The sequence below is a fragment of the Chionomys nivalis genome, chromosome 10 (assembly GCF_950005125.1).
Source record: "Chionomys nivalis chromosome 10, mChiNiv1.1, whole genome shotgun sequence".
Taxonomy (NCBI): Eukaryota; Metazoa; Chordata; class Mammalia; order Rodentia; family Cricetidae; genus Chionomys; species Chionomys nivalis.
Window position 1 is genome coordinate 6,318,376 of NC_080095.1, and position 26,237 is coordinate 6,344,612.

General features: G+C 39.8%; 1 protein-coding gene across 2 annotated transcripts in view; it reads right to left on the reverse strand.

The window, feature by feature from the left end:
- Positions 1-538: 538 nt before the first annotated feature.
- The window catches only part of Esyt2 (extended synaptotagmin 2), a 109,411-nt gene continuing 83,712 nt past the window's right edge, over positions 539-26,237 (reverse strand). Inside the window, exons 11-23 of one of the 2 annotated variants that reach the window (XM_057782188.1) lie at positions 24,099-24,147; positions 22,904-22,993; positions 22,398-22,493; positions 17,011-17,073; positions 13,530-13,604; positions 12,737-12,823; positions 10,195-10,344; positions 8,286-8,659; positions 7,196-7,294; positions 6,380-6,511; positions 5,295-5,400; positions 3,637-3,686; positions 539-3,520 (exon numbers count right to left, since the gene is read on the reverse strand). In XM_057782188.1, coding sequence (XP_057638171.1) covers positions 3,475-3,520; positions 3,637-3,686; positions 5,295-5,400; positions 6,380-6,511; positions 7,196-7,294; positions 8,286-8,659; positions 10,195-10,344; positions 12,737-12,823; positions 13,530-13,604; positions 17,011-17,073; positions 22,398-22,493; positions 22,904-22,993; positions 24,099-24,147 — 1,417 coding nt within the window. In that variant the 3' untranslated portion in view covers positions 539-3,474. The remainder of the gene's footprint in view (positions 3,521-3,636; positions 3,687-5,294; positions 5,401-6,379; positions 6,512-7,195; positions 7,295-8,285; positions 8,660-10,194; positions 10,345-12,736; positions 12,824-13,529; positions 13,605-17,010; positions 17,074-22,397; positions 22,494-22,903; positions 22,994-24,098; positions 24,148-26,237) is intronic. The other variant, XM_057782187.1, reaches the window with a different exon arrangement.

Below are 26,237 nucleotides of genomic sequence, written 5' to 3' on the forward strand. Positions count from 1 at the left end.
ATATAAAGCAAGGCATTATGAAGGACAAAGAAACTAGATTTGGAGCATACAGTTATAATCTCAGCATTTAGGAGGCTAAGGCAAGAGGACTGTTGGTTGAAAGCCAGTTTTGGCTACGGTGTCAACAAACAAACAAGGCCAGGCAAAGCTGGCATTTCAGCATATGGGCAAAGAAACTAATAGTGTTAGATGGGAAGATGCCTAAGAAAGACTACAAAGTGTTTCCTCAGGTTTCCACACTGTTCAAACAGCACCTGTCTCTGCAGGCTGTTTAAGAACTCCCCAGTGTTTTAGTCTTATTTAGTCTGCTTTTACTATTCAACTACTGCCCTTCAAAGACCTGCTTGCAAAACCCAGAGTCTGGGAGCTACACAGAGAAGAGTCAAACTGAGACGGGAATGAGTAATCTCAAACCTCTTGAACAATGAGAGAATGCAAAACAGCAAATACACGTGACATCACATGTGGACTTTCCAAATTATCTGTTTCCACACTAAAACTTTCATTTCAAGAAGCAAACAAAAAAACATATTACAAGTGAGCTAACAAAAGTTTTATTGAATAAATACTTGTGCTGTTATGTAAAATTAATTAAGCAAAAGCACATTCTCTGATTAAAAAACCAAAATCAAAACCCAACCCTCTATGTTTCTCCTCTACAGTGGGTGATCCAGGTGGGACCAGTCATAGCAGCAACCAGAGAATACATAGCCAGCACCCACGCTCTCTGCATCTGCCTGAGGATTTTGAAATAATTCTAAAATCTCTTAAGGCCTGACCTGTGCATAGGGACTGTCTGTGGAGAAAATCTAGAGCACGGGATACAAATGGTGGCAAACAGAGTTTCAGGGCTGCTTCTGTTTTCATCTAAACTTGACAATCCCTTGGTAGTTAAGGCACAGGATAAACCACCATGTGAATAAGTTGGTGGAGCTGCACTTCAAATCACTAATTTCCTCTCATTGGTTTGGCTCAGAGTAGAAAACTTAAAGTTCTTTTTTTCCTAGATAAGTCATTAAAAACTAAAAGTTAATATTCTGAGAACCCCAAGTGTCTTCCATCTTCAGGACACAAGACGGCAGTCAGGAAGTGGGCTGGTATTACCAGAATCTCTCTCTCCTTCCCAATGAGTGTGGAGACAGCTACTAGAGGATTCAGATGATGCAGGCGGGGAGATTTTACCTGAACTCATTGGTGCCAACTTTTGTGACTGCAGCAGAGGGCATCATATTGAGGTGTTACATTTACTTATTAGAGTACTGTATCCTTAATAATATTCAATTTTCCTAGTTGTTAAGAAAAGTATTATATTAAATAAAATCATACTGAACAGATTAAGCATATGGACACAAAACCAAGATGTTTTAGGTTGTTGGTGAAAAACCACTGACATGATAAAATTTCATCAAGAAAATCTCCTCTATAGATTATGACAGTAGCCCTTCAGTGAACTTAATTAAAAAGAGTCTTTAAAAAATCTAATAGCATGGTCAAACAACAAGTTTAATAAGTTACCCCTGTCTTTCTCCTGTGACTAAATGCCACCCTTAATGTTTTATGTGACATATACATCAACTTTCTCCCACAAAAACCAATCCTGCACACTAATAGAAAAAGATTTATTAACAAGATTCAAAGGAAGGTGTCAACAGACAAGAGAGTGAGGTTACTCTGGCCCTGTGACTACCTGGGATGTGCTGTGAAAAGCCACAGACTCTGTTACAAATGCACCCATGGTACATTACAAACGGAGGCACACTTTCATTTGCTAGACAGGAGGAGAGTGTAAAAGAACACTTGGCATTCATCATAGGCACTTTGGTATGTTTGGTCACATAAGCTTCCCATAAGTTGTTTAGTTCCAGGAAGAATGTGAAAGGAATTATTCAAATTTTGATTACAAAGCTGTATTTCCTGCTCTAAGTGTACATAGTTTCAAAGGATCTCATAGCTGAGAAGCCCTTTTCATCCCACAGCTTAAAATGCATACTGAAAAAGTCTTCCTACATTTGTGTGTACTTTGTTTACAGACATGCATAGCTTATAATACTGTGATATAGCCTCACCTTACAAGGGGTGCTAGGGGACTCTTACATATGTAAAACATGCTTTTCATAATCTAAAAAGGAAAAAAAAGATTCTAAATTAAAAATTGTGTAATACTATCTCTATATTATGATCTGATGTGGCACAAACTGAGAACATCCAGAAAATGGCAAGACTGACAGCTTCTGTTGCTGGCACTGGGCAGGATCTCTCCTTTTGTCATCTAACGTATCAGGGGAAGTACAGAAAGCTCCATTCAGAGGTGTGCATCCTGTATATTGGACATAGAGCCAGGTTCTCCCAGCAAGAGCAGGTGCAGTGCCAGTCTTTAGCACAACATCCCTTGGGCTCACCCAATCTGTTTCACCACTTTACACTAACAATGGGCCTGTTTTTATAGGGTTAGAGACGTGGATAAACAAACCAGGCTTGCATCCAATCTGGACAACACCTTATCTCCTAATATTGGCGGTTAGTTCCTATGCTTTGGGCAAAATATAAAGTATGAATTTCTTATTTTCAAGATAGGGTCTTGCTGTGTAGCCCAGGCTGGTCCTCTAACTCTTGGTATTCCTGCCTTGGCCTCCCATATCCTGGTATTACAGGTATGAGGTACTACACTTGGCATGTGTGTATCTCTGCACTATTTCGTGAATCAGTTATAACAAACAATTATAAATAAACAGTGCACATTTCTTTCTTATGTAATAAATTTCAGATGAATATACTGTGATTCCTGAGCTTTGACAATAGTCTTGGTATTGTCTATTACTCAGTTATAAAACTTTTAAAATAAGTAATTTACTGTCTTCTCACTATATCTCCCTTCCTATTTACAATAATGTTAATAATTTGAACACTTTCTTTTATCATTAATACTAGACATAAATATCCAATATTTAATAATCTTTCCATTTTTTTCCCCTTAAAAAAGTCGTATCATACAACAGAGCTATGAGAACTTTTTGCTGTAAAGATGAAAATGATTATCTGTCCCAGAATTTAATAAGTTTTAGAAGAAAATATGTATTTCCTTGATACATTTTCTTCTTCTTCCAAACCAGCATGTAGATAGTATAAAAAAAAAACAGTCTATTTACATGGTGTAGTGCACCTCTGGGATGCAAGACAAGGCAGAAATCAGGAATACAGGTGCCTGCTTTCCAGCAGCTGTGGCTGACAGAGCCCCACACAGCACAGGAACACATCTGCACTCTGAAGTGCCTGGTGAAATACTGGAGGGAACTCAGTGGGAAATTTATCAATAATATTGGCCAAATTTTTCTTACAATGCCAACAGTTTTATAAAATTACTAAGGTATGTATAATTCAATACTTATAAAAATAGCATTGGTACATCTGCAAGAAGTTGAGTTCCATGTTGAGGTGGTGCGACACGTTGAGAAATAGGCCTTATGTCCAGCATGGCTATGTTATCACCTGAGGCCTTGTTCCATCTTCTGTGAGGTCATACCTGAGAAACACAGAAAAGTACAATAGGTTTGAGTCAGGCTTCAGGGTGCTGCTGGATGGACACACGACTAAGTTTCTCTGAGAACTACCTGCTACCTAGGATAGGGGCACACTCACCACTGGGTCCAGCCCTTGGCGAGTTCTTCAGATGCCATGGCAACCAGCACCTGTGGGTTAAAAGAAGGTATGGTGAAAATTGTTGAGACTAGCTACCACTCCTCCCAACCTCTCTAGCTACTGAATTTAACAAAATATGGAACTCTCCCATTCCTCAAAACTCAGCTTCTCATTTTCAAAAATCTTTTCAACCTTTCCATGGCTGAGTATGTCCAATAATTGATTCTTCTTGTATCCAATAGTATTAGGATTATTAGGAAACACAGGCAGAGGCAATTTATGGAGATACTGTCAAGTTTGTCGTTAACAGAAGTGTGTAGTCTGGATGTGAAGTGACTCTAAAGGTTCACTGTTTTAAAAGCTTGGTTACCAACAAACTGATTGGCTTCTGGAAGTGACTGGAACCTGAAGTCTCTGACCTAATCAATGGGTAAATCCCCTGGAGGATTGATACTATGATGGCAACTGGACATGGTGGGTAGGTGTGGGGGTCCAGCTGAAGGAAGTAGGTCACCAGGGATGTGTTTTGGAAATCTATACCATCTCTTTGTATCCTCACATCTCTCTCTGCTTTCGGGCCGCTGTGAGGTGGGCAGTTTGCTTCTGCCTCGCGCTCCTCACCATGATGTTTTCTGCCTTACAAGTGGCCCAGAAATAATAGAGCCAAGTGCCCATGCACTGAAACTTCTGAGATCAGGAGGCAAAAATCAACCTTCCCTCTTTTACACTGTCTCTCTTAGGCATCTATCATAGCCCAGCTGATATAGATCGGTCACTTCTGCTGCTGACCATGTGGCACCTCTACAACTCAAAGCCCCTTCCCCATCCAAACCTCTGGATACTGTAGAAGAATACATAAACCTATACAAAGTTAAATGTGACATGGAAAAGACAAAAGAAGATTTGGAGGAAGAAAGTCAATGACATGCTAGAGGAAGAACAGTGATTAGTTAAGGAGGTGGACCGGTAGGCCCTTTGAGAATATGTTCCTTCATGTTTTCTTCCAATGTAGTGGTGCGGGACAATTGTCTATATTCTGTCAGTTATGTTTTAAATAAACACTGATTGGCCAATAGCCAGGCAGGAAGTAAAGGCAAGATAACCAGACAGGAAGTAGAGGTGGGACAATGAGAACAGGAGAATTATGGGAAAAGGGAGGATCCCTCTGCAGTCCTGTCCAGACACAGAAGCAAGATGTGACTATGCTGCTGAAAAAGGTACTGAGCCATGTGGCTAACACAGATAAGAATAATGGGCTAATGTAAGTTATAAGAGTTAATAAGAAGCCGGAGCTAATGGGCCAATCAGTTTATAACTAATGTAGACCTCTGTGTGATTTCTTTAGGACTTAACAACTGTGGGCACTGGGCAGGACAGAAACCCCGGCAACAATGTAGTATTGAGTAGTTTTTAAAGCTTCAAAAAAACATCAACTTTTTTTCAACTCTAAGTTCCTGATATCAATAACAGTAATAAGCCAATAGTAAGAATGCATGAAAACAGCTATGTAGTAATGTCTTAGCATAATTTGAGAAACAAGTATTCATCACAGGATGAGCTTCCCTCCTTCCCACTTAAGCAAGCTATAATCTAAACTGCACTCTAGGGAAATGGTTCATTTTACAATGTGTAGGATACAAGAACTTCTAAGAAATTACTTTGCCAAGAAGCCCTTTATCTTTGGATAGGAAGCCACCACTGTTCTTCACTGCTACGTCCAGTGTTCTCCTTTGCACCTCAGGCAGTGAAACACTGAAATCGAAGCTGCAATGGAAACAGATATCTTACGTCAATTTTCTACGATCCTGTTGTATTTTAACTTTTTTTTCTTTCTTTTTTTTGATATCATTTCAACCAGCTTTTTCTTGTAAAATTGAGTTTCCTTTTTGGTGTTCACCTAGCTGATCTTAGTTCAAAATAAAGTTACAACATGAAAACAGTGAGGGAGAGGTACGTTTAAAGAAGAAACAAAACTGAGTCAACAAATACTGATGCTATTCAGCTGTATTATTTTCTCAAAATTAGCAGATGCTAAATTGTCAGAGAACTATGAGGTGGGGCAGATTTTACAGACTGGCAATCCAAGGATCCAAGAACCCACCAGCAACTTGGTCCATTAGACTGGCTATTAACCACACAAAGGCAGCTTCTATTAAGGTGACTACTTATGATTTGCAACATTATATTGTTCTAGAAAAATAGAGCTTTTCTCAAAAATGTATATTTTATGTTATACTATAAAAAATTTAAATATAAATTTAAGTTGTTTGATTTGAAATTTAATATCAATATATGTTACCCACTAAATCAAAGTGCTTCAGAGTCGTCAATAATTTGACCTTTAGCTGGGAGGTGGTGGTGCATGCCTTTAACCCCAACACTCAGGAGACAGAGGCAGAGGCAGGACGATCTCTGTGAGTTCTAGGCCTGCTTGGTCCACAGAGTGAGTTCCAGGACAGTAAGGGCCACACAGAGAAACCCTGTCTCAAAAAGCATAAAAACAAAATAAAACAAAAATTTGACGTTTAACCATCCATGTCCCTGTGCACCTTTATAACTCGGATATGTTATGTTTAACACCTCTGCTCGAAGGCTATTTAACTAGCACCATGTGCTGGGCTGTGCTAGAGCACCCCGTTTCTCAACAGTGCACTAGGTTCACAGACCTTGTCACTCAGGACTGCCCTAACTGCCTGTCATTTCATCCAGGTAGCCTCTTAGCTAAAAGAAGTATCTACTGTACCTCTGATCGAACACAGGGTTTAGTGTCTTCTTTGACACATGTGTTTTTCTTCTTCCTGATCTCCTCTTGTCTGGCAATAAATACATACGGACATATGGATCAGAGCCATCTTCTGAGAAGGCAATGAGGTTTCTTAAAACACAAATCAGAGAAGACTAAATATTAGAATTTTTAAAAAAGAATTCTATAATATCTGAATTACTTTATCAAGCTTTTATTTCATATGATCTCAACTCCAACGAGCAACACACATCATACTTCCCCTATGTGTGGTTCTATACCATCACTTTTAAATGTCCCTTTTAGCAGTTTTGCCAGAGTGACTTTTGGCTCGACTACCTAAGCCTAGAATGTGGGCGGGCATTCACCGCCCTTGCTCTATGCTTCTCACATACCTACCGTCTTACCTTCTCCCAGACTTCTCTTGTGTTACCCACAGGAAACATGAACAAAGGCCCTGTGGGGCAAACTTGGCCTCTGTCAGTATGACCTTCAGTGGCCAGCCTTCTCCACGATACTGTCCCTACTCTTCCTACAGGACAGCGAGCATGAGCCATTCATTCACTCACAGCCGCAGGCCCTCTGCAGTCATTATCTCGGGAGCCAGAACACAGAAGGTTCCTAAGAGTCCTGTCTAAACTAAACTCTACATTTTCAGAATCTTGTTTGTCAATGTCACCAACCCTACTCACCTATGTTTTAAAAAGACTTTTAATAAGCTAGGAATATTTATATTTTAAACTCCTATTGATATGGGGAGGGGAAATCACGTAAGACAGAACATGACCAGCCAGTGGCAGTAGTGGTCAACCTCACCTGCAGGAGTGCACAACCACAATGAGCTTATTCCTCTGGGAGCTGTGCCGGATGGTCAGCTGGACCTGCCCCAGGGGAGACTGTCCCAGTGTTGTTCCGCTGTGGAGACAACAGAGTGTCACCAGCTCTGCCCCAGCACAGGAGGTTTGGTGTGCTGATGCATCTACATAGGAATGTAATGTACACTCGTCTGGACAAAATGGGAATTAATTACACAGGAACTTTTGAGTATATACCAAATTTAAATTATTTCACTTGGCAGTTCGGGATTCCTTAATTATTCAAAACTGACAGTTTTCCAGTGAGCACTCATGGCACAAAGGAGACAGAGCTCTCCCCAGGACAAACTTCAACCCCGTGGCTAAAACTCAGCCTGCTGCTAGGCAAGTGTCCTATTACCTCACTACACCCCAACCTGAAGCTGACTCCCTTTCTTCCGAAATGACTCATGTGAGGAAGTATGAAAACAAAAGATGAGCACAGGTCAGAGAAGCCTCAGAGACGTGGCAAATGCTGCATCCTTCCGTACTTTTCTCAGCACAGCCTCTGCTTTGATTATTTGCTTATAAGTGGACACACCTCTTAGGACACAAGAAAAGCAAGTTTCAAAGGTTGATTTTTATGTTTACCACAGCAGACAGTAATGTCTGATGCTTATAGTAACTTTTTCTTCCTTATTCATCAGTGCTACCTATAAATGGCGAACATCTAAAGAAGCCAGTGGGGACTTGGTGGTAATGAGGACCATATTTTGCAATGAAGAGAAGACAAGCCTATGCCAAACCTTTGCAGGTGATACAATGTTCAGCACATTAGTGACTATCCATGCAGGAGTCTGTCCCTGGAGTAAACTGAGTACATGGTGGCCACACAGCTTAAGTCTCTTGCCTCTCCTACCTGCAAAACCTCTATTCCACTTCTACTCTCCTAACATAGCCAACGTCCTAAGCAGCAAGTTTTATTGTGAAAGTCAAAGACTAGTGAGCAAACTAGCACAATCAAATTTCTCCCGGATAACTTAAGACCCGATCTCCCTCCCTGTGGTGGGTAGGATGAAAACTCTATGATAAACAATGTGAGCATTAGTTACTTTTCAAGTTGACGTAGCCTTTGCCTCAGTTCCTGGGTGGCAATGGGCAATGATATGTCTGAGGCAATGCTTGGGGTGGGCTCCTTGGCTGAGATGTGGCTTGGAGAGGCCAAGAGGCTGGAGGAGCTCCTGCCTAGGTCACGCTGCCCTAGAGGGCTGGCCTCAGGGGGCTGGGGCTTCTCCTCCCTGACAGGCTTATCATCGACTCCCAGGACTGGTGTTGACGGAGCAGTGTTGCTATCACCAGTGCTTGGAGACACAGACTTCTGAGATTTCACAGGTATTTTTCTCCCTTCTTTGGAGACAGAAGGCCGTTTCACTTGAGCCGAATGCTGGTAGTCTGGAGGTCTTTCTTGCTTCTCAAGATGGAGGACCTAGGGGGAAACCAGTGACAGCGGTGACATCTGGATACATGAGTGGCTTTAGATATATTCATTTGCAAATGTTTAAGATTCAGCTAATCTATTCAGCTATGCAGTTATTAAAATAGTGTATTACAGAGAATTACAAAAGCAAATTTTATGAGGCATGGTGGTGCACACCTTTAATCCCAGCACCTGCAAGGCAGAGGCAGGAAGAGTTCTGACAGTTTGAAGCTATCCTGGTCTACATAGAGAATTCAAGGACAACCAGTGCCAACCTGTCTCCAAAATACAAAACAAACAATTTTTTAAGAAGATAAATTTTAAGCAATTAAAACTACTCTACTTTTGCAATAAAAATACCTTTTCTGTACCTTCTAATCTCTTCCATTTGAACATATTCTAATTATAGCACAAGGCTTCCACGAGATCACCCAGCGAGCCATGTATCCTTGGCAAAAGATGAAATATCCTATTCTTTTGGGTGGTTTACACCAGACTCCCAGACAAAGAAAAAGATGCCAAGATACTGTGCTATCCAGAAGGATCTCTCAAGCAACCAAGCCTAATACCATAGTAAAAGGACAGCCACATCATCCTGCACACTGGGGATGGTAATGTGTAAGCCAGGGCTATCCTCTACAGGACACTCTGGAGTTACTGTCCCTGGCTGTATTAACCAAAGCTATCGCAAACACTTTCATTTCACAGACTCCCCACAGTTTACACAGTAACCAGGAGCTCTAGAGGTGGCAGACAGGTGATGCTGCAACTACTCTGCCACTATATGGTTGTGCTGCATCCTGATGTGTGCGACACTGCACCCTGAGCAGACTATTTTAATTAAAAAAAAAAAAAACAAAAAGCAAAAAGCAAAAACTCATTCGTAGGGCTGGAGTATAGTTGAGTGGTAAACGTTGGCCTAGCATATGTAAAACTATGGGTTCAAAACCCAGCACTGAAACAGAAAGTTGGCTCTTTATTGTAATGTCTATATAATTTTGTTTGCTTTTAGATGGGTATGTGTGCCCTGGCACGTACGCCAAGGGCAGAGGACAATCCTGTGGACTGCATTCAGGCTCTCAGGCTTCAACAGCTCAGCTTTACCTGCTGAGATATCTCCTTGGCTCAGCATGAATACTTTAATTACATTTCCTGTATGTTTAAGCATTTATTATCAATATCTACTCAGGTATTTTTATTGTGGACAAACCAGCTTTTGTTCCTGTAAATTCTACCTCTATAAGAGTTTATCAAGCTGCCTTCTGAACAACCTTTGAATATTCAAGGTTAAGGAGCAAACTCCATTGGAATAAACATACTTTCTGGACTACTGTGGCCTGTCAATGAATCTGGAAATGAAGGGTTTGTTCGGAATGGATCTAGATTGGACTCCCATAACTCTATGACAGCTTCTGCCCCTCAAACTGTCAGCATGCTCTACCACGCCACCTGACCTATGCCTGTGGAGCACTGCCACACTGGGACTGAGCGGAAGCTGCTTTCTTCCCTCCCACTATGGAGTCCTGCTAAAAAGTATGCAGTACCCGGAGGGCAATCTTCATTTTTAAGGTGCTGTTTGGACCCGAGTTGCTGAGCTGGAACCGCTGGTTTATGGTCATGTTGTCACTCATAAGCAGCTGACTGAGAGGGATCCTCAGGCTCCCCAGAGAACACTGATGCTGCTCATCTTTGACCTGAAAGATGTAGAGCAGAAAACACAGAGCTCCAAGGAAAACGACAGGAACCACAGGAGATGTAGCAAGGTCCACAGATTGACTTTAAAAACACACCAGCACAAAACAAAACATAACACATTTCATCTATATTTTTAAAGCAGTGTGTCTCAGGAAAATACAGGTATTTCTGTCAGATGTACCTGCCCTTTTTTTATTACAAAACCATGAGCACAACAAAGGACATTTTATTTTATAAATCTACTTTGAGAGCTGGATGGTGGCCCATACTTTTAATTCCAGCACTCAGGAAGCAGAAGCAGATGGATCTCTGCTGAGTTCTAGGCCACCCTGGTCTATAGAGAGAGAGCTCTAGAACAGCTAGTGCTAAACAGAGAAACTCTACCTCAAAAACAAAAACAAAAAAACAAATCTGAGATAAAAAAACAAACTTCAGATAAGAATTAGCAGTCTAGGGCTAGAGAGATAGTCCAGCAGTTGAGCATTTGTTTCTGCAAAGGGCCCACATTTGATTTCCAGCATTTAACCATCTACAATTCAGTTCCTGGGAAGTCAATGACCAGTTCTAACCTCCACAGGCACCAGACACAAAGTACATAGACATTCATGCAAGCAAAACACTCATATACATAATAAGTCTCTTAAAAAATACAAAAAGTAATACTCTATACAAGCCAGGCAGTGGGGGCACATGAGTTTAGTCCCAGTACTTGGATCTCTGTGTGTTTGAGGCCAGCCTGGTCTACAAGAGCTAGTTCCAGGACAGGCTCCAAAGTTACAGAGAAACCCTGTCTCAAAAAACCAAAACCAAAACAAAACAAAGCAAGAACGAAGAAAAGTAATACTCTATACAAATTAAAGGTCAGAAGGAAATATCTTTTAAATACTGAAATCATACAGTATACACCGACAGAAAGGTGCAGTTTCTACGGGAGACACTTATTCATGGAGAAAATGCATTTTAAGTGTCTTTAACGCCTTCTCTGTTCAAAGTCTACGTGGCTGCTTTGAAAGCTTACAGCATCTCCTTTAAATACAATCAACTACGCACTCTCATTCTCTGTCTTCCTCTGAAATGTGCCTCTCAGCTGGTCTTGAACCTGCCGAGGAGACCAGGCTAGCTGGCAGTGAGTTCCCAAGATCTACTGGTCTCCATCTCCCTAGAGCCAGGATTATAAACCAGTGTCACCATGCCTGGCTTTCATATCCCAAGCTTGCCCATGTAACAAGCACTTTAATGATTGTTTTATTTCATTTGTCTCCTACTGGTTGTCTTGTTTGTTTTGTTTTGAGGCAGGATCTTGCTACTAGGTAAGCCAGACTAGTCTTGAATTTATGAATCTCCTGCCTTGGCTTCCTAAATACTGGGATTACAGGAATACACTACAATGTCTAGACACCTTCATATACATTAGTAAAAAAGTCAAAAATACCAAACCAAGGCTCCATTATCTTTTTTTTTTTTTTTTTCGAGACAGGGTTTCTCTGTAGCTTTTGGTTCCTGCCCTGGAACTAGCTCTTGTAGACCAGGCTGGCCTCGAACTCACAGAGATCCGCCTGTCTCTGCCTCCTGAGTGCTGGGATTAAAGGCATGCGCCACCACCGCCCGGTTCCAAGGCTCCATTTTCAATTACAAGTAGGGAAATAAAGTAAGATCACTTACAACACCATAAAGAATTACTAAATGTTTAGGGAAAAGTCTGACATACATAAAAGAACTACACCAAACACAGAAAACTATACAGCACTGCTGAGAGAAATTAAAGACTACCCAAGGGGAAAGAAAAAGCAGTGCAATGTTTCTATGGATTGGAACGTTTCCTGTTATGAAGATGGCAGTCGAGTTCTTTTCAAAATTAAAAGTTCTCTGTGTAAAGCTATGGTTGGCACTAAAATTCATGTGAAATGTAGATTCAGAATTAGTCAAAACAATAGTGAAAAATAAATTTGAGGGCTTTACACAAGTTGGTTTTAAAATGTAGTCATTCAATAGCAGTAACAGAGACAATGAGGCTAGCATTTTGTTAGAAAAGAACCTAGGGTCGAAAGCACTCCATAAGCAGACTGCAAACTGGCCCTAAATTTCGATAGTCACTAACCTCAATACACAGGAAAGAGTAATTTTTAACAATGTGCTGAACAGTTATATAGCTAAATATTAAGAAAAAACATTCATGACCTTTCCCTGATAGTACATATGAAGATTAACGTGACATAAACGTAAACATAAAGAGGGGTTTGGGAGACTTGTGAGTCAGAGAAAACCAAAGAATTTCTTATCTTGACTATAGTGGTGGGTCCCAGGATACTATGTACTCAATTGGAAACTGTAAATAAGCATAATTTGTATCAATCATATTTCAAACTATAGGCAGAAAATGCAATAAAATACCTCAACTTCAAGGTCCTGGCGCTTGGGGTTGTGAATGAAGAAAGTGAAGTTTTCCTCCCACACTGGCTCACTAGTTTTGTATCGAATCTGTAAGAAATGGTCTCACATCAACTCTTCAGTGTTTGCTATGGAGGACTACTGACTAACTGCTTACTTTTTACTGTGTATACAAGTACAGGCTGATTACATCAGTATGAGTAATGCACTTAGGAAGCGTGGAAATGTTCAGAAAGTAAAACAAGCTGTTTGCGGTGCACCCAGAACAGGAGTTGACGCAGAACCCATGCCTGCTGTCCAGAGACCAAAGCCTCTTTTGCTCTACTGTCCTCAACTTCTGCATTCTTGGTGCCTGGCACAGTAACACAGAGCCCTACTTCATAAAGGGTTAACAATTAAAATTTAACAATGGCCCAAAACTGTAATTTCTGAACTTTTATTCCTGATCATAAAAGAAGAACACACAACACTACCTACTTTGAACTCTTGAGCATTTGTTTGCTGAATCTGAAGTACAACGTGCTAACTAAATAATTACTAAGTACTTAAAAGAAGCTTGGGAAGTACCTCCATATTTCTCCCCCAAAATCAAACAAAAGCGTATCTGTAAGGTATTTTTTTATGTCATTTAAAAATAAACAATGTATCTGTCAATAACTTAAGCAGCTAGTATGTATGAAATGGCTGTTTCATATGAAACAATGGTCTCATGTTGTACACATCACACTCCTGGACAACACCTCCCGGGGAGAGTGACCAGTACTGCATGGCTATGTAGAGGTCAGACTCTTCTTACCTTACTCTCTTGAGCCTTGTGACCGACCGACATCTGGACAAGAGGATTTGGGTTGCTGTTTATTTTCTTCCCTGACTATCCAAAAAAAAAAAAAAAAAAAAAAAAAAAAGCAAAACAAAACAAAAAAAAACAGATAAATTAAGTAAAATATGGGTCCCTTTAAGAATGAATTTACGCTTGATATCAGGAGTCATTTCTATTTTACCACTGATACTTTAGACACAGGAACATCCAAGAACAATTAAAGTAGAAAGCAACTGCTAAGCAAACCTTGAGCCATCATTATTCATTGTTTCCATCATGAAACAAACTGAGAAAACTTCCATTCATATACCTTTACCTGAGAGACAGGGTCTGGCAATACTGCTTGGCTAATATGCAACTCTGTGGCATGCGTGATTTTCCCACTGAAATCTTCAAAGTAGCTGTGACTATAGTATAAGTCCCTGTTTCGGGCTGCACACAAGTTTGAAATGTCTAACTTTTTACTTTAAAAGTAAGTTACTTTGGGAAATGCAATCTTTTAAAATATGAAATTTTATTATTAACTACAGTTCTCAAAATTGACTTATTAGGATAATAAAATCTAAGTGCAATGAATATAAGTAAACAAAAAAGAAGACAAATGTAAAGGAATGTTCACTCAGAACACTTCTTTAGCTATAGTATAAAGCATTGGCTTCAGATGCATAGCTGCACACCTAGAACCTACCACCATCCTCTGTTAAAGTAAACACAGTTATCAGATATTGGACATTGCTTACCGGCTGTTAAGTAATTATCACCAGAAGAATAAATGTCAGTTTAGAATTGCATGAAATTAAGCAAATATAAATATGATTTAAATAATTCATAAGAAAAAATGACAAGAAGCAAACTTTAGCAGACAGCTGATAGAAGAAAACACAGTAAAACACAACAGATCTGTGACATGAGGTTTATTTATAACTTAGCCCCACAAAAAGATGTATTAAATGCGTTAATGTAAATTAATTAGAGGGTCACAAAAAAAGTATTTTCGTTAATAATTTTAGAGTCAATCCTCAACACTACAGCAATGACAGAAATAGGTGTCAAATCATTTGATTATTCAAAAAATATGACTAACCCAAACCTACTGTGATAATCTATTTTCTGGTTCATCAGTTTGATGTAAATGAATTCTGCAAAATGAAATAAATACCGTTAAAAATATCAAAGCCAAAAGATTTTTTCCTAAACTCATTTCCTTCTTAGATATTGGGATTCCTAAATCTAAGCTGAGCATAAATCCTCTGGGAATAGGATGTCACCTCCACCTCTCCCTTCTGGCTAGCTAAGACACTGACGTTCAAGGAATGAATGTCTTCCCTATTATCTATGAGGTTTGTGCTACTTGTAGGTCATGAAATCACACTGATTTAAGCCACATTTACTTTGAGGCTTTGATATAGGAGCTGAGTTTATTTCTGTTTAATATTAAGTGTGTATCTGTGAAAATAAGGCCACTGAGTTTTAAGGATTTGATGCATCTGTATTTTTAAGGTGTCTTCTTTCTTTTCTTTTCTTTTCTTTTCCTTTCTCTCTCTCTCTCTCTCTCTCTCTCTCTCTCTCTCTCTCTCTTTACCTTTTTCTTTTTTTTTGGTTTTTTGAGACACGGTTTCTCTGTGTCACTTTGTTGCCTGCCCTGGAACTGGCTCTTGTAGATCATGTTGGCCTTGAACTCACAGAGATCCTCCTGCCTCTGCCTCCTGAGTGCTGGGATTAAAGGTGTGCACCATCACTTCCTGGCTTTTCTAATATTTTTAAAAATAGAGTGAAGTTTATAACTGCTTCCGAACAATTTCAGTTGTCACTGTCTTAATGTATGTATGTATGTATCTGAATAACACCTAAAATCTATTTATTTCAAGTCTAAAATTTCAATAAATATAAATCAAAGCTTAGCTGGTGCTTTTATAATTTTTTAGTGGTTTATAAAATAAGGGCATGCCTTACACAGATGATATTTTAGATTACATAAATAAGTTTTTAAAATCATTCACTAAGTTTTCTATCATGACAGACATTTAAATTATAGCACCACACATCAAGGGTACCAACTATGACAAAATATAGTCTTTTAGGCCACACTACTGTGTGATAAAATATAGGATAAAATATAGTCTTTTAGGTCACACTATTGTGTGATAAAATATAGGATAAAATATGGTCTTTTAGGTCACACTATTGAATTTAATGAACTATAGAAATGATGCTAAAACATAATCTTACACTGATGAATTTAAATTTCATTCTCCTTAACTCTTGACTACTGAGACCTATGTTTCATCAATCTGAGCCTCAGGTTTCATGTCTATAAAAGAGGCACAATATCATTTTAAAAATTTGTTGTTAGGCTTAAATGAGCTAATGTATTAATCGGATAATTATAGCAATCTATTTACCTATCTATTGTGTATTTTTATATGTAATATTTTAACTATTTACTACTCCAATCGAGAAGATATTACTTCCATCCTGTAAGCAGGATGGGTTAAACATCATCTTTGAATCACAATAATGAGCAACATGACTTCAGAGCCTTCCTTCCTGACCTCTGGCCACCAGGACAGCAGGAGACGGTGAGCAAAGAGTGTAGCTAGAGGTCCTTTCGTAAGCTTTTATGGCCAAGCTATGCTAGAAGGCATAGTTGTTCCAGCGTGTGAGGACCAGCATTCTCAGGGTGTGATGCCCTACTAACACTACACCACAGCTCTTTAGTACAGGTCGGAGTAAAGTTTACAAATATAATATTACACAAGTGACTGTCAATCTCCTCCATTTTTGAATTAACTTATTTTGCTAGATAAAACTGATTAAAATATTCCTATTTCTTTGGAATTTTCTTAAGACTAATTGTATTTAAAAAGCCCCGCCTCTCAATGTAATTAAAATTAGTTAAGAAACAAAGCATAACAATTTAACCACAGAACACAAGCTATTGTCGTGGATAAGAAGTGGAGCTTAGTTTTCAATAGACCTCATTGATGAAATCTGAACCTTTTGGAAAGATCTGTCACCCAAACCCACAGCACCAAAGCCATGAGGTTGATTCAGTGAGGCCCTACTCAACATATTGGAAGAGGCAATTCCTTAAGTGTGCACTCATCAGTTTGCAAGGCACATCTTTAAATCACAATATGAAGTTCTGGCCAAGATTTTAAATAAAACTTTTAGATTGCCATTCACAAGTTCAAACAAAACACAATATTTCAATGACTGTTAAGAGAAAGAATGAAAATCTAAAACTTCATATTGGAACTTTTAAATTTAAGTTTGGTTGATGCAATTTCTTCTAAAAACAAATTCTTGGATAACAAAAGTCAGATCTCTTCTACTGGACAGTTAATTATTAACTAGGGTGGGAAGTAACCTGCCCACACACTTAGGAAAACCAAAGTACCATCTCTTTCAATATGTCTTGATTAGCACTGCAGCCTCAAGGAGACACTTTGTTTACCTTTAAAGCTCTCTGAACTGCAGACTTCTTCAAAACACCGGGGTTAAAGTGTAATGGGTTATTCTTTCAAGTCAGAAGAAAATGAATACACCAAGGGTTAATAAAACATGCAATGAGGAATTTATGTAAGGTTAATGACACAAAAGTTCATGAGAATAAACAAATACTTAAATCAGACCAAAAATCATACAAACTGCCAAATTTGCCTTTATGCTCAAGATTTTACCTCAGAGTAACAGGTAATCTAAAATATCATGACACATTTCCTCATCTTTGGTAACCCTTCACTTCTTCACCTCTGACTTTCAGTGTTTGCAGAAATCAAGAGTATGACTTAGGAAAGGCTCTGCTTACTACCCTTTGCCTGAAACCCTAGTGTCACCCCAAATCAGAGGTTTAATCTGAAGCACAGCAGTGACCATGCTTTCTTTCCACACTGCTGGAGCTAGTCCCACCAGCAGCGGCCCACATCACTGCTATGCCTGCTGAGACATGCTTTCTTGCTATAGCATCATCCAGAGATGTAGCCTATTTCTTTTCAAACTCCTTGGACTCCCCATCTTTCCCAGGTATGGAAGCTCAGGCCAATAGAGCCATCTTAAGAGTTTCTCCTGGACTTAAATACATACTCTACTATTATAGGGTACGTGTCTTTCTGACTGAATTTTTTCAGTTAGTTGTTTGCTCATTCTCAAATAGACAATTTGTTTTTGGAAGCTCCCAGAATAAACTTTTGAGGTTAAAAGTTTTTGTCTTTAGTTTTAACTATTTTGAAATGGTATACTGAATTCGATTCTCAATTAAAAATTTTTCTTAATGTCTTATTAAACAGAAAATGTATGAATGAAGATGGAGAAATAGCTTCCAGGTCTCCTACAGTAGGAAGCAGATGAGAAGGTAAGAGCTCCAACCCAGGCTCTTGTCAAACTACGTGGGTCTAAATTTAGACTATTCAAACAGCCTGCAGGGCTCTCCAAAGACTCAGACCCTACTTCCTTTATCTTTGGATGAAGCCCAAAGCATTCCCTAAGGAGTTCCAACAATGCATTTTGGTTCAGAGGGAGCCTGAATGATACACTCTCTAGATGTAACAAGGGCCTTTCCTGAAGTGCACACTGGATACAAACAGCTGAACCAATGCACTTGTTATTCTAACATCAATTATTGAGAAACAAAGAGAACAGTGGTAGTGTGAATCAGGAATGCAAGAACAGCGGTGTGAGTTCACAAGCCTGCATAGCATGCAGGTGAGAAGACGAGTCAGTGAAGTCCACGGGGCAGGTGTCCAGGTATAAGGTTCCGCAGTCAAGCACCACATGCCATGTGCTCCTGGGCCTCTCAATCACTGGAGACAGTGGCACATGTCCTCACCACGAACCATGCACTGGGGATATAGGTCACTTGAGAGTGTTTGCCTAGCACATAGGAAGCTCTGGGTTCAGACCCCAGCACCTCATAAACTTGGAACTGTGGTCCCTACCTATGATCCCAGCACTTGCAAGGGGAGGTGGGATAATCATAAATTCAGTGGTTATAATATAAAGTGTTTCAGGATAGATTGGAATATATGAGACCCTGTCTCAAACAAACAAAACCTAAAATTACCTGTAGAAAGTACCTTTGTCCCTAAAGATCTGCACAGTGGTAGCTATTACATGGCTATGTTCCCACATGTAAGGTAAGCACGATGGAAACACCACTCATCTCATATCATCTCCAGTTACAGAATTAACAGAGTCTGAGCAGTGAACACTGTACAGCGACGAGGTCTCAGATCTCTAGTCTTATGTCCTTCGCGTTACTTTTCTTTTCTAATCTGTGAAATGCATATATGGCTGCTGCAAAGTGCTCAACATACATGAGTTATCAAGTAAGACTAACATTCTAATGCTGGGTGCCAAAGTCAGAGGACATAGCCAAGCTGAAGCCAGAGAGGGTGAATTCTGGGTCTACTTTTAAAAGAAATCATCTGCAATACAGAGGACAACAATGGAGTGGAAAATGAAGGTGCTCTGAACAGGTTACAAGTGAAAAAGCTATAGGCTGCAGCTACTTATGAAAAAGCTTTTCCTGTAGGAAAAGACTGAGAAAGTGATTTCATTTTATACTGGAAATCAGTAAGTAAAAAGTAAGTGCATACATGTTCTGTAAAGAACGTTTTTTTGTGGCATGCATATCCTAATCGTAAAGCTCAATGTCACTTGGACAATGAAGAGAATGAATTCTGAGTCTGACCACTGATGTCAGAACTACAAGGCAACTCAAGAATCCGACTCCAAAATATTTTCTATGAAAGGAAGCAGTTGTAGATTGAGAAAAAAGACCTAGAAAAGTTACAGGAGATAGATTGACAGAATTACCCAGAGGGTGGCCTTGTCACTTATGAGCTAGTGAGGACATTTTACCTAAGAAACAAATGCATAAAGCATTTTTCTAAACTGATAGTATTCACTGACATTGTCATTCTAACTGCCTTCCTTTTGACTTCTGTTTTTGAGGTGGCACAATACTAAAATAATAAATGTTCCCGCCTTAACCTCTATAATGCAAGGGTGAAAGGGGACACCCTCCACACCACAGGCTGAGTGCACAGTGGGGACATCAAGGTGCTGCCTATTTACTAGTGTATTGATTTTTTCTGTCTATCAAATAGGGCCAAACACCTATTTTAAAAGTATGGTACCCTAGAGCCCCTTCTTAGAAGTAAGAATAACTGGGCACACATGTGAAAAGCCTTTGTAAACAGAACCAGAAACTCAAAAGAGCAAAGACCACTCACTATCAGATCAAAGGATAAGTGGTCTTCAGTAGAACAAACCAGAACGGTGATTTTCTACACTAATTAATAGACTAGCAGGTCTTAAGTGTAGTTTTCTATGGCCCCAGAGGAGATGAACCCAACAGCCACCAGATTACCCCGAATAGCACTAGGAGTAGAAGCACCAGACAGGCTATGGGAGCAAATATGATGAGATTAAAATAAAATCCTCAATTATATACTTCAGTAAACTCTTTTCAAATTCCTAGAAAGAAATAAACCATGAACCCACTCTCATTTTCTTCTTCTCCTCCAGAGGCTCTGGCTAGGCCATGTGGCAGAAGCAGGCTCTCACAGAGATGGGTGGACTTCTGACTTCATGTGACCATGAGCAGTAACAGAGAGAACTGGGTGGAATGGACTGGAAGACAGCCCAAGTTCTAATGCTGCTCCCCTTGGTGAGAATGAAAAACGCAGATTTAGGAGTGTTTTGTGAAAGTTAGAGCATGAACCCCAAAATCAACTTTAGCTTTTAGCTTTGTTTTTCCCTCAGAGGACTCATTCTAACACTTTATGGAGCAGCAGCAGTAGAGTTAGTTCAGGTTAGTTCATCTCATGTCAGATATCCCCCTAACATCACAGCAGAGTCACATTTGACAAAACCAACATAAAATGAAGACAGTAACTGAAGTCATGCAAGAAAATGAAAAGAGCATGCACATCATTCCAATGAGCAGACTGCACAGAAATTCCAGGCCACACTTGGGCAGTCTTCACTGAACACAGAAGAAGGAGCTGGAGGACTCACAAATAGTGCTCTATAGACTGAGGTAGTATTCTCACAAAACACTAGTCCCGACGCTCGCCTCTCTTTTAAGTAGCCACACCCAAAGTTTCCCTCGTAGATACTCTTAGGAAAGTGGAGACAGGAAGAGAAAGCAAAGAATGGTGGGTTGTGGTCAGTGGGTACACACCAGAAGCACAAAAAAACAGGGTGCAGAGAGTCAAAGGGCCCCAGGACACACAGGGATGGCTAACAAAGCCTCCCGATTAACACAACAAAAAGCAGGGATGGCTCTGCGGACCCTTTGCCTCTGATGAGCCACAGCACACTGTGAGTAAAGTACCCTTGGATAGAAGAGCAGTGCGTTCCCTGTCTCTTGAGCTCTTGTGACATCCAACATAGCTCTACAGAAAAGCCCAGGCCCTTCCCACTTAATCCACCACTATTTTCTATATCTAAACTATGCAACAAACTCACTTTTTAAATTTTTTTTTTTTTACATTTATTTGGAGTATGGGAATTCCCAGGGCATGCAGGTGGAAGTCAAATGACAACCCAAAGTTCTTGCCGCCCATCATGTGTGTTTTGGGTATTGAACATAGGTGGCCAGGTTTGGCAGCAAGTACCTTTTATACACAATCAGGCATTTTATAACAAACTTTATTGTGGTCAAAAGCAGAAACCTCTACTGTGTAAGGAATTCTATTGAAAGGCTAAATAATAATGAAGTAAATATTCCCAAACTGAAATAAAACTAGGTAAACTCACAGACTTTAGGTGGAAAGACTGGTCAAAAGATTAAGTTCTTCAATAGAAATGTAAGAACTTAAGTAGTAAAAACTAGACAAGGAAACTTCACTAAAAGAAAGGGTATGGTATTGGCAAAGAGACAACTATATATTCCTATTACAAAATGCTCAAAACTATTTCAGTTGTTAGGTTGAAATAAAATATATTAATGTACAAAGAACATTTATTTCATTTTTGTTTACAAGGCTCAAGAAAATATACAATTTTCAAAATCTAAAAGGTGCTAAATGATGCAAATTCATAAGCCATCAGGATAAAAGTTCAAGAGAGACTGAGGATAAGGGCAAGCAAAGTGCTTCTTCGCTTTTGTTTGGAGTCTATTCACAAATGCACTTATGTGACTGAGCATTTACTAGGAAGGGAGAATTATGCAATGGACAATCTTGGTGGGTAAAACCCCTGTAACTGTTGACAATGAACTTTCTTTCAATGACACTGGCTATTGACACAATGACAAAGAGAATGCCCTAGTATGCAAGCACACGGGCACCCAAAAAGTTTTCTAACAATGTACCATTTATATGAGAACATTACTTTAACTAGTGGGGTTTACAGTGGACAGTGTAAGATTTAGGACTATCCCTAAATGATCGGATTACTTTATACATTCCCCCATGAAACCAAAACAAGCAAATAAATAGGTTTTTAGGCTAAACATTATTACTTGGCACCGTTTGTGTCTTTGTTCGGTACCTGAAGGTCAGTATACCTACCTGGTGGCATCAGTCATGCTCTACCTTAAAGCCTGTGGACAGTCACAACTCAGCAGCTCATGACCTGCTGTTGTACAGCTAAGACACATTGTGGGTTTGTGAAGAGAGCTGCTTCATTTAGTCCCCTTTCTAAGAAGAGACAATTTCACCTTGTGGTAACTAGGCTGTAATAATAGATATAACTATACACATGTGCAAAGTGAATGCTACCTTGTGCCTCTCTGCTGCCGCCACTCAAGATCAGGTGATACATCGTGTCTCAACAAAGTAGTAGTTTCCAAGTTAGGAAAGCACTCACAGGCGTTAGCTTTATACTACCTACCGGAAGGTTCCTTGCAGAATCCAAATATAAGATCAGCAGTGCAGAAGAAAGACCATCATTGGCTTGATCCTTATCAGCTCTGATGTCTGCCAGCACCTGCAAGGTGAAAAAAAAAAGTATCAGTGGGTGTGTGTCTACAGGAGGGCACATTGTTTTTGAGTGTATTCAAGAAAATCAAAGTAAGAAATAATCTAATACACACAGAACAAGAATTGAACTGATGTCTTCCAAACGACAAGACTATCATTCCACACAATCAATTAAAATGAAGTACTAGGATGACATGTAGCCCCCAATCCCTGTGCTACAGAAGGCACAAAATTTTAAGGTCTCAGAACAGGAATAATGACCTATAAATTGCATATTCCTGTCTACTACTGTGATAATTTGTGGCATAATGATTAAAATTACTGGGAAAGAATTTTTAAACAAGTACCAACACAACCAAAGATACTGGTGCTAATAATCAGGAATAGGTGGTCATGAAGGAAGACACTGCACAGCACCTTATCCAGGTTTGCCGCATCTGACTTCAGTGTGAGCCACTCTAACTTCAAATGCAGCTTTCCTTTGGGAACCTCGTCCAGAGTGAACCACTGAAGAGAAAGTGATTAAGTTTAGCAAAAGTGTTCTGAATAAAAAATTCTAATTAAACCCAGTCTAAAAATGTTTCAAGGTGCTCACTGACACTGTAGCACTAACCAAGAGCCAGAGCTGGCTGGACACCTGCTCTAACAAAACCCTTACGACGTAATGAGTGCTATCCTCACATACAAGTTCAAGTGTTCCAGTACTGCCCATTGCTAACAAGGCTTCTGTATATGGACTCACATAGAATGTACAGGCCAACAGAGTATAACACTAATCCCCAAATACTCAACAGCAGAACTGAACAAGTCAAGATATCTTGTTCTTATTCATTGCTATTTTCAATCAATAAAACAGTGCATAGGTGTTTCAGCATAAAAGTCATAAAACAAAGACCACCAAACACTCAGTGTTAAAAAGGAACCGCCACACGTTCTATCCTGTCTATCCTCTTCACCACGGTGCTCAGTGACTAGCACCCGACAGCTGTGCAAGAAGCACTTAGGAGTGGGGAACAAGCACTCCTGGAGGGAAGAGTACTGCTGTGGAGCAGCAAAGTCCCAACACTGATTTGGTTAGTTAGGCTTTTCTTACAAAAGTCTCACCCAACTCTGGATCTTTTGGAAGTTACTGTATGTTTCCCTTTATGTATTCATTTTATTTTACTTTTGTGGCATTATGGATCACTCTTCTTATTAGAAGCAATGCCTTCTTGCTGCAAATTATTAGTTCATTTACAGGTGCCTTTACATACTAACAGCACCATGCATTTCTGCTATTCACTCCACTACAGTGAAAATTCCCATACTGTGAGCTTCTTACACAGCTCTGCCCTAATGCCTACAAGCTATCACAGTCTGTCTACAATAAAGCCAGTTTTACATTTTGTGCTTACCCATATTTCCCGACCCAAAGCTTTATGCATGCTAAGCAAGCATACTACTACTAAGCAATACCCTATGTCAGATGTTTATGAAGCAAATAGTGTTCCTATAGCAGTAGCTAGGATTCTCACACTGGGTAGGTGGGCAACAGCAATGGGTCACAGTGACTCTGGCATACAAGAGGTACCTACAGTGTTCACTAAGTGGGCCAAAATCAGAAAAAACTTACTTCATCTAAAAGGCGCTCCTTCTCAACTTCAATAAGATCAATCATAAGACTATAGGAATGAAACAACGAAAACATTTTAGAACACAGAAACATATTTCTTCCAGTTGAAATAACTTGAGTATTGTCTATGGAAAGAGCTCTAGAAATGCAAACTATGCCATACAATTTTCCAGGAAACAAGCTGTTTTCCTCAAGGTTTTCTATAATCTATGCCCAAAGAAATCAAAAGAAGGGTAAAAAAGAGAAAAGTCAAATTTTTGTGGTCAAAATATTGAGCACACACAAGAAGGCCAGAACTGACTATGTATGTGTGTGTGGGTTCAGGTCTGGGGCTGACATAAGGGGTCTTCTTCAGTTACTCTTCATCCTATGCATCAAGAAAGTATCTCTCAACTGAACTCAGAGTCTGATATGACTAGTAAGTTTGTTCTGGGCACACCCAATCTTCCAAGTGCTAGAAGTACAGACAGCTGCCATGCTTTTCTGGCATTTTTGTGGGTTCTGGGTCTGAACTGATTCTCACGCTTACATGGCAAATGCTTTGCAGTAAACTCCCCAGCTCTAGCTGATTTATGTTTTTGAGAGACAGTCTCACTATTTAGACCAGGCTGGCTTTGAATTCACAAAGATCTACCTGCCTTTGCTCCCCAAGTATGGGGATTAGAGGTGTGCACCACCATGCCTGGCTAGCTAATAGGTTTCTACACGCCATCCCTTGGTGCTACCAGTCATCACTGGGGATTCAGCTATTTGCATAATGAATTTTAAGTCCACACTATATCAAGTCCACTAGTAGGTCAGAGAGTAGGTTCTATTATCACCAAACGATTCTACTCTAATTCAACCATGGCACTACTTCCACAGGAATGGGGAAGAAGGGCTTAATCTACACACTTCTGAACATATCTCCTAATCTGTCCGCTCTCAGCCCTAGTCAATAACATGCCCTAGTTGCTTTAATGACCTCCCATCTACACGCTTATGTAGCATATTTGATTTGACCATGGTCCAGGTCCTACTTAAGCTGTGTACACAGTCACAGACTCTGAACTTAGAGCACAACACGTGGGTCTTAGAGATTCTGAAGTCAGAGCACAACACACAAGGCCATACTTGATGAGGCATAAACTTCTCCAATGTAATCTAATCCTCTACCATCCCCTCCCCCCAAATAAACTCATTTAAATAACCTTAGATAGACATGTATTAGATGTGTGTATGCATACCCATTCATTATGTGTGCAGATGCAAATGCACAAATGTGGAGGCCAGAGGACAACCTCATTTATTTTTCTTACAGTATGGTCTTATTTTTCTTTGTGGTTTTTCGAGACAGGGTTTCTCTTATGCTTTGGAGCCTGTCCTGGAACTAGCTCTTGTAGACCAAGCTGGCCTCAAACTCACGGAGATCCATCTGTGTCTGCCTCCCAAGTGCTGGGATTAAAGGCATGTAGCACCACTACCCGGCTTGGTATTGTTTTCTTGAGACCAGGTATCTCACAACCCTTGGATGGAACTCATTAAGCAATTTTAGACTGACCCTAATAATTCCCAAGGATACATTTGTCTTTGTTTCCTCTGTACTTGAATCATAGGCATTATCAAGGCTCTTGAAGCTAGAGTTTCAGGCAGCTGTGAACCATCTGACGTGAGTCCCAAGCACTAAGCTTGGATCCTCTGGAAAAACAGCAAGAATTCTTAACCACTAAGCTACCTCTCAGCCTCAGAAACGTATTTTGAAAGCCCATTTTTCACAGATATATTAATTCTTCAACCGAAGCAAATAAATCAGTATTTACTCACAATATATGGGTACAATGTAAATGACTATACCCTAGAAAACTGAGACAGCTTAAAATTAAAACCACATTTACAGCTTAGAAGGACATATTTATAGACCTCCCTGCACAAAGAGGGGCTCTGCACAGTTGCTAGGGCCTCTAGTTTGCATGGTCTAATTGGCTGGTGGAATCAGGCCTAGTGCTATTGTTGCTATAACAGATTTTTTAGAAGTAAAATCATTTTAGAAAAATATCTGGTAAAATAAATGCTACACATAAAAGCCATGGAAAATGTATATGTGTAAATAAACGGATTTTAGAGCTTGCATCAGTGAGAGAGAGAGAGACTGCATCAGTG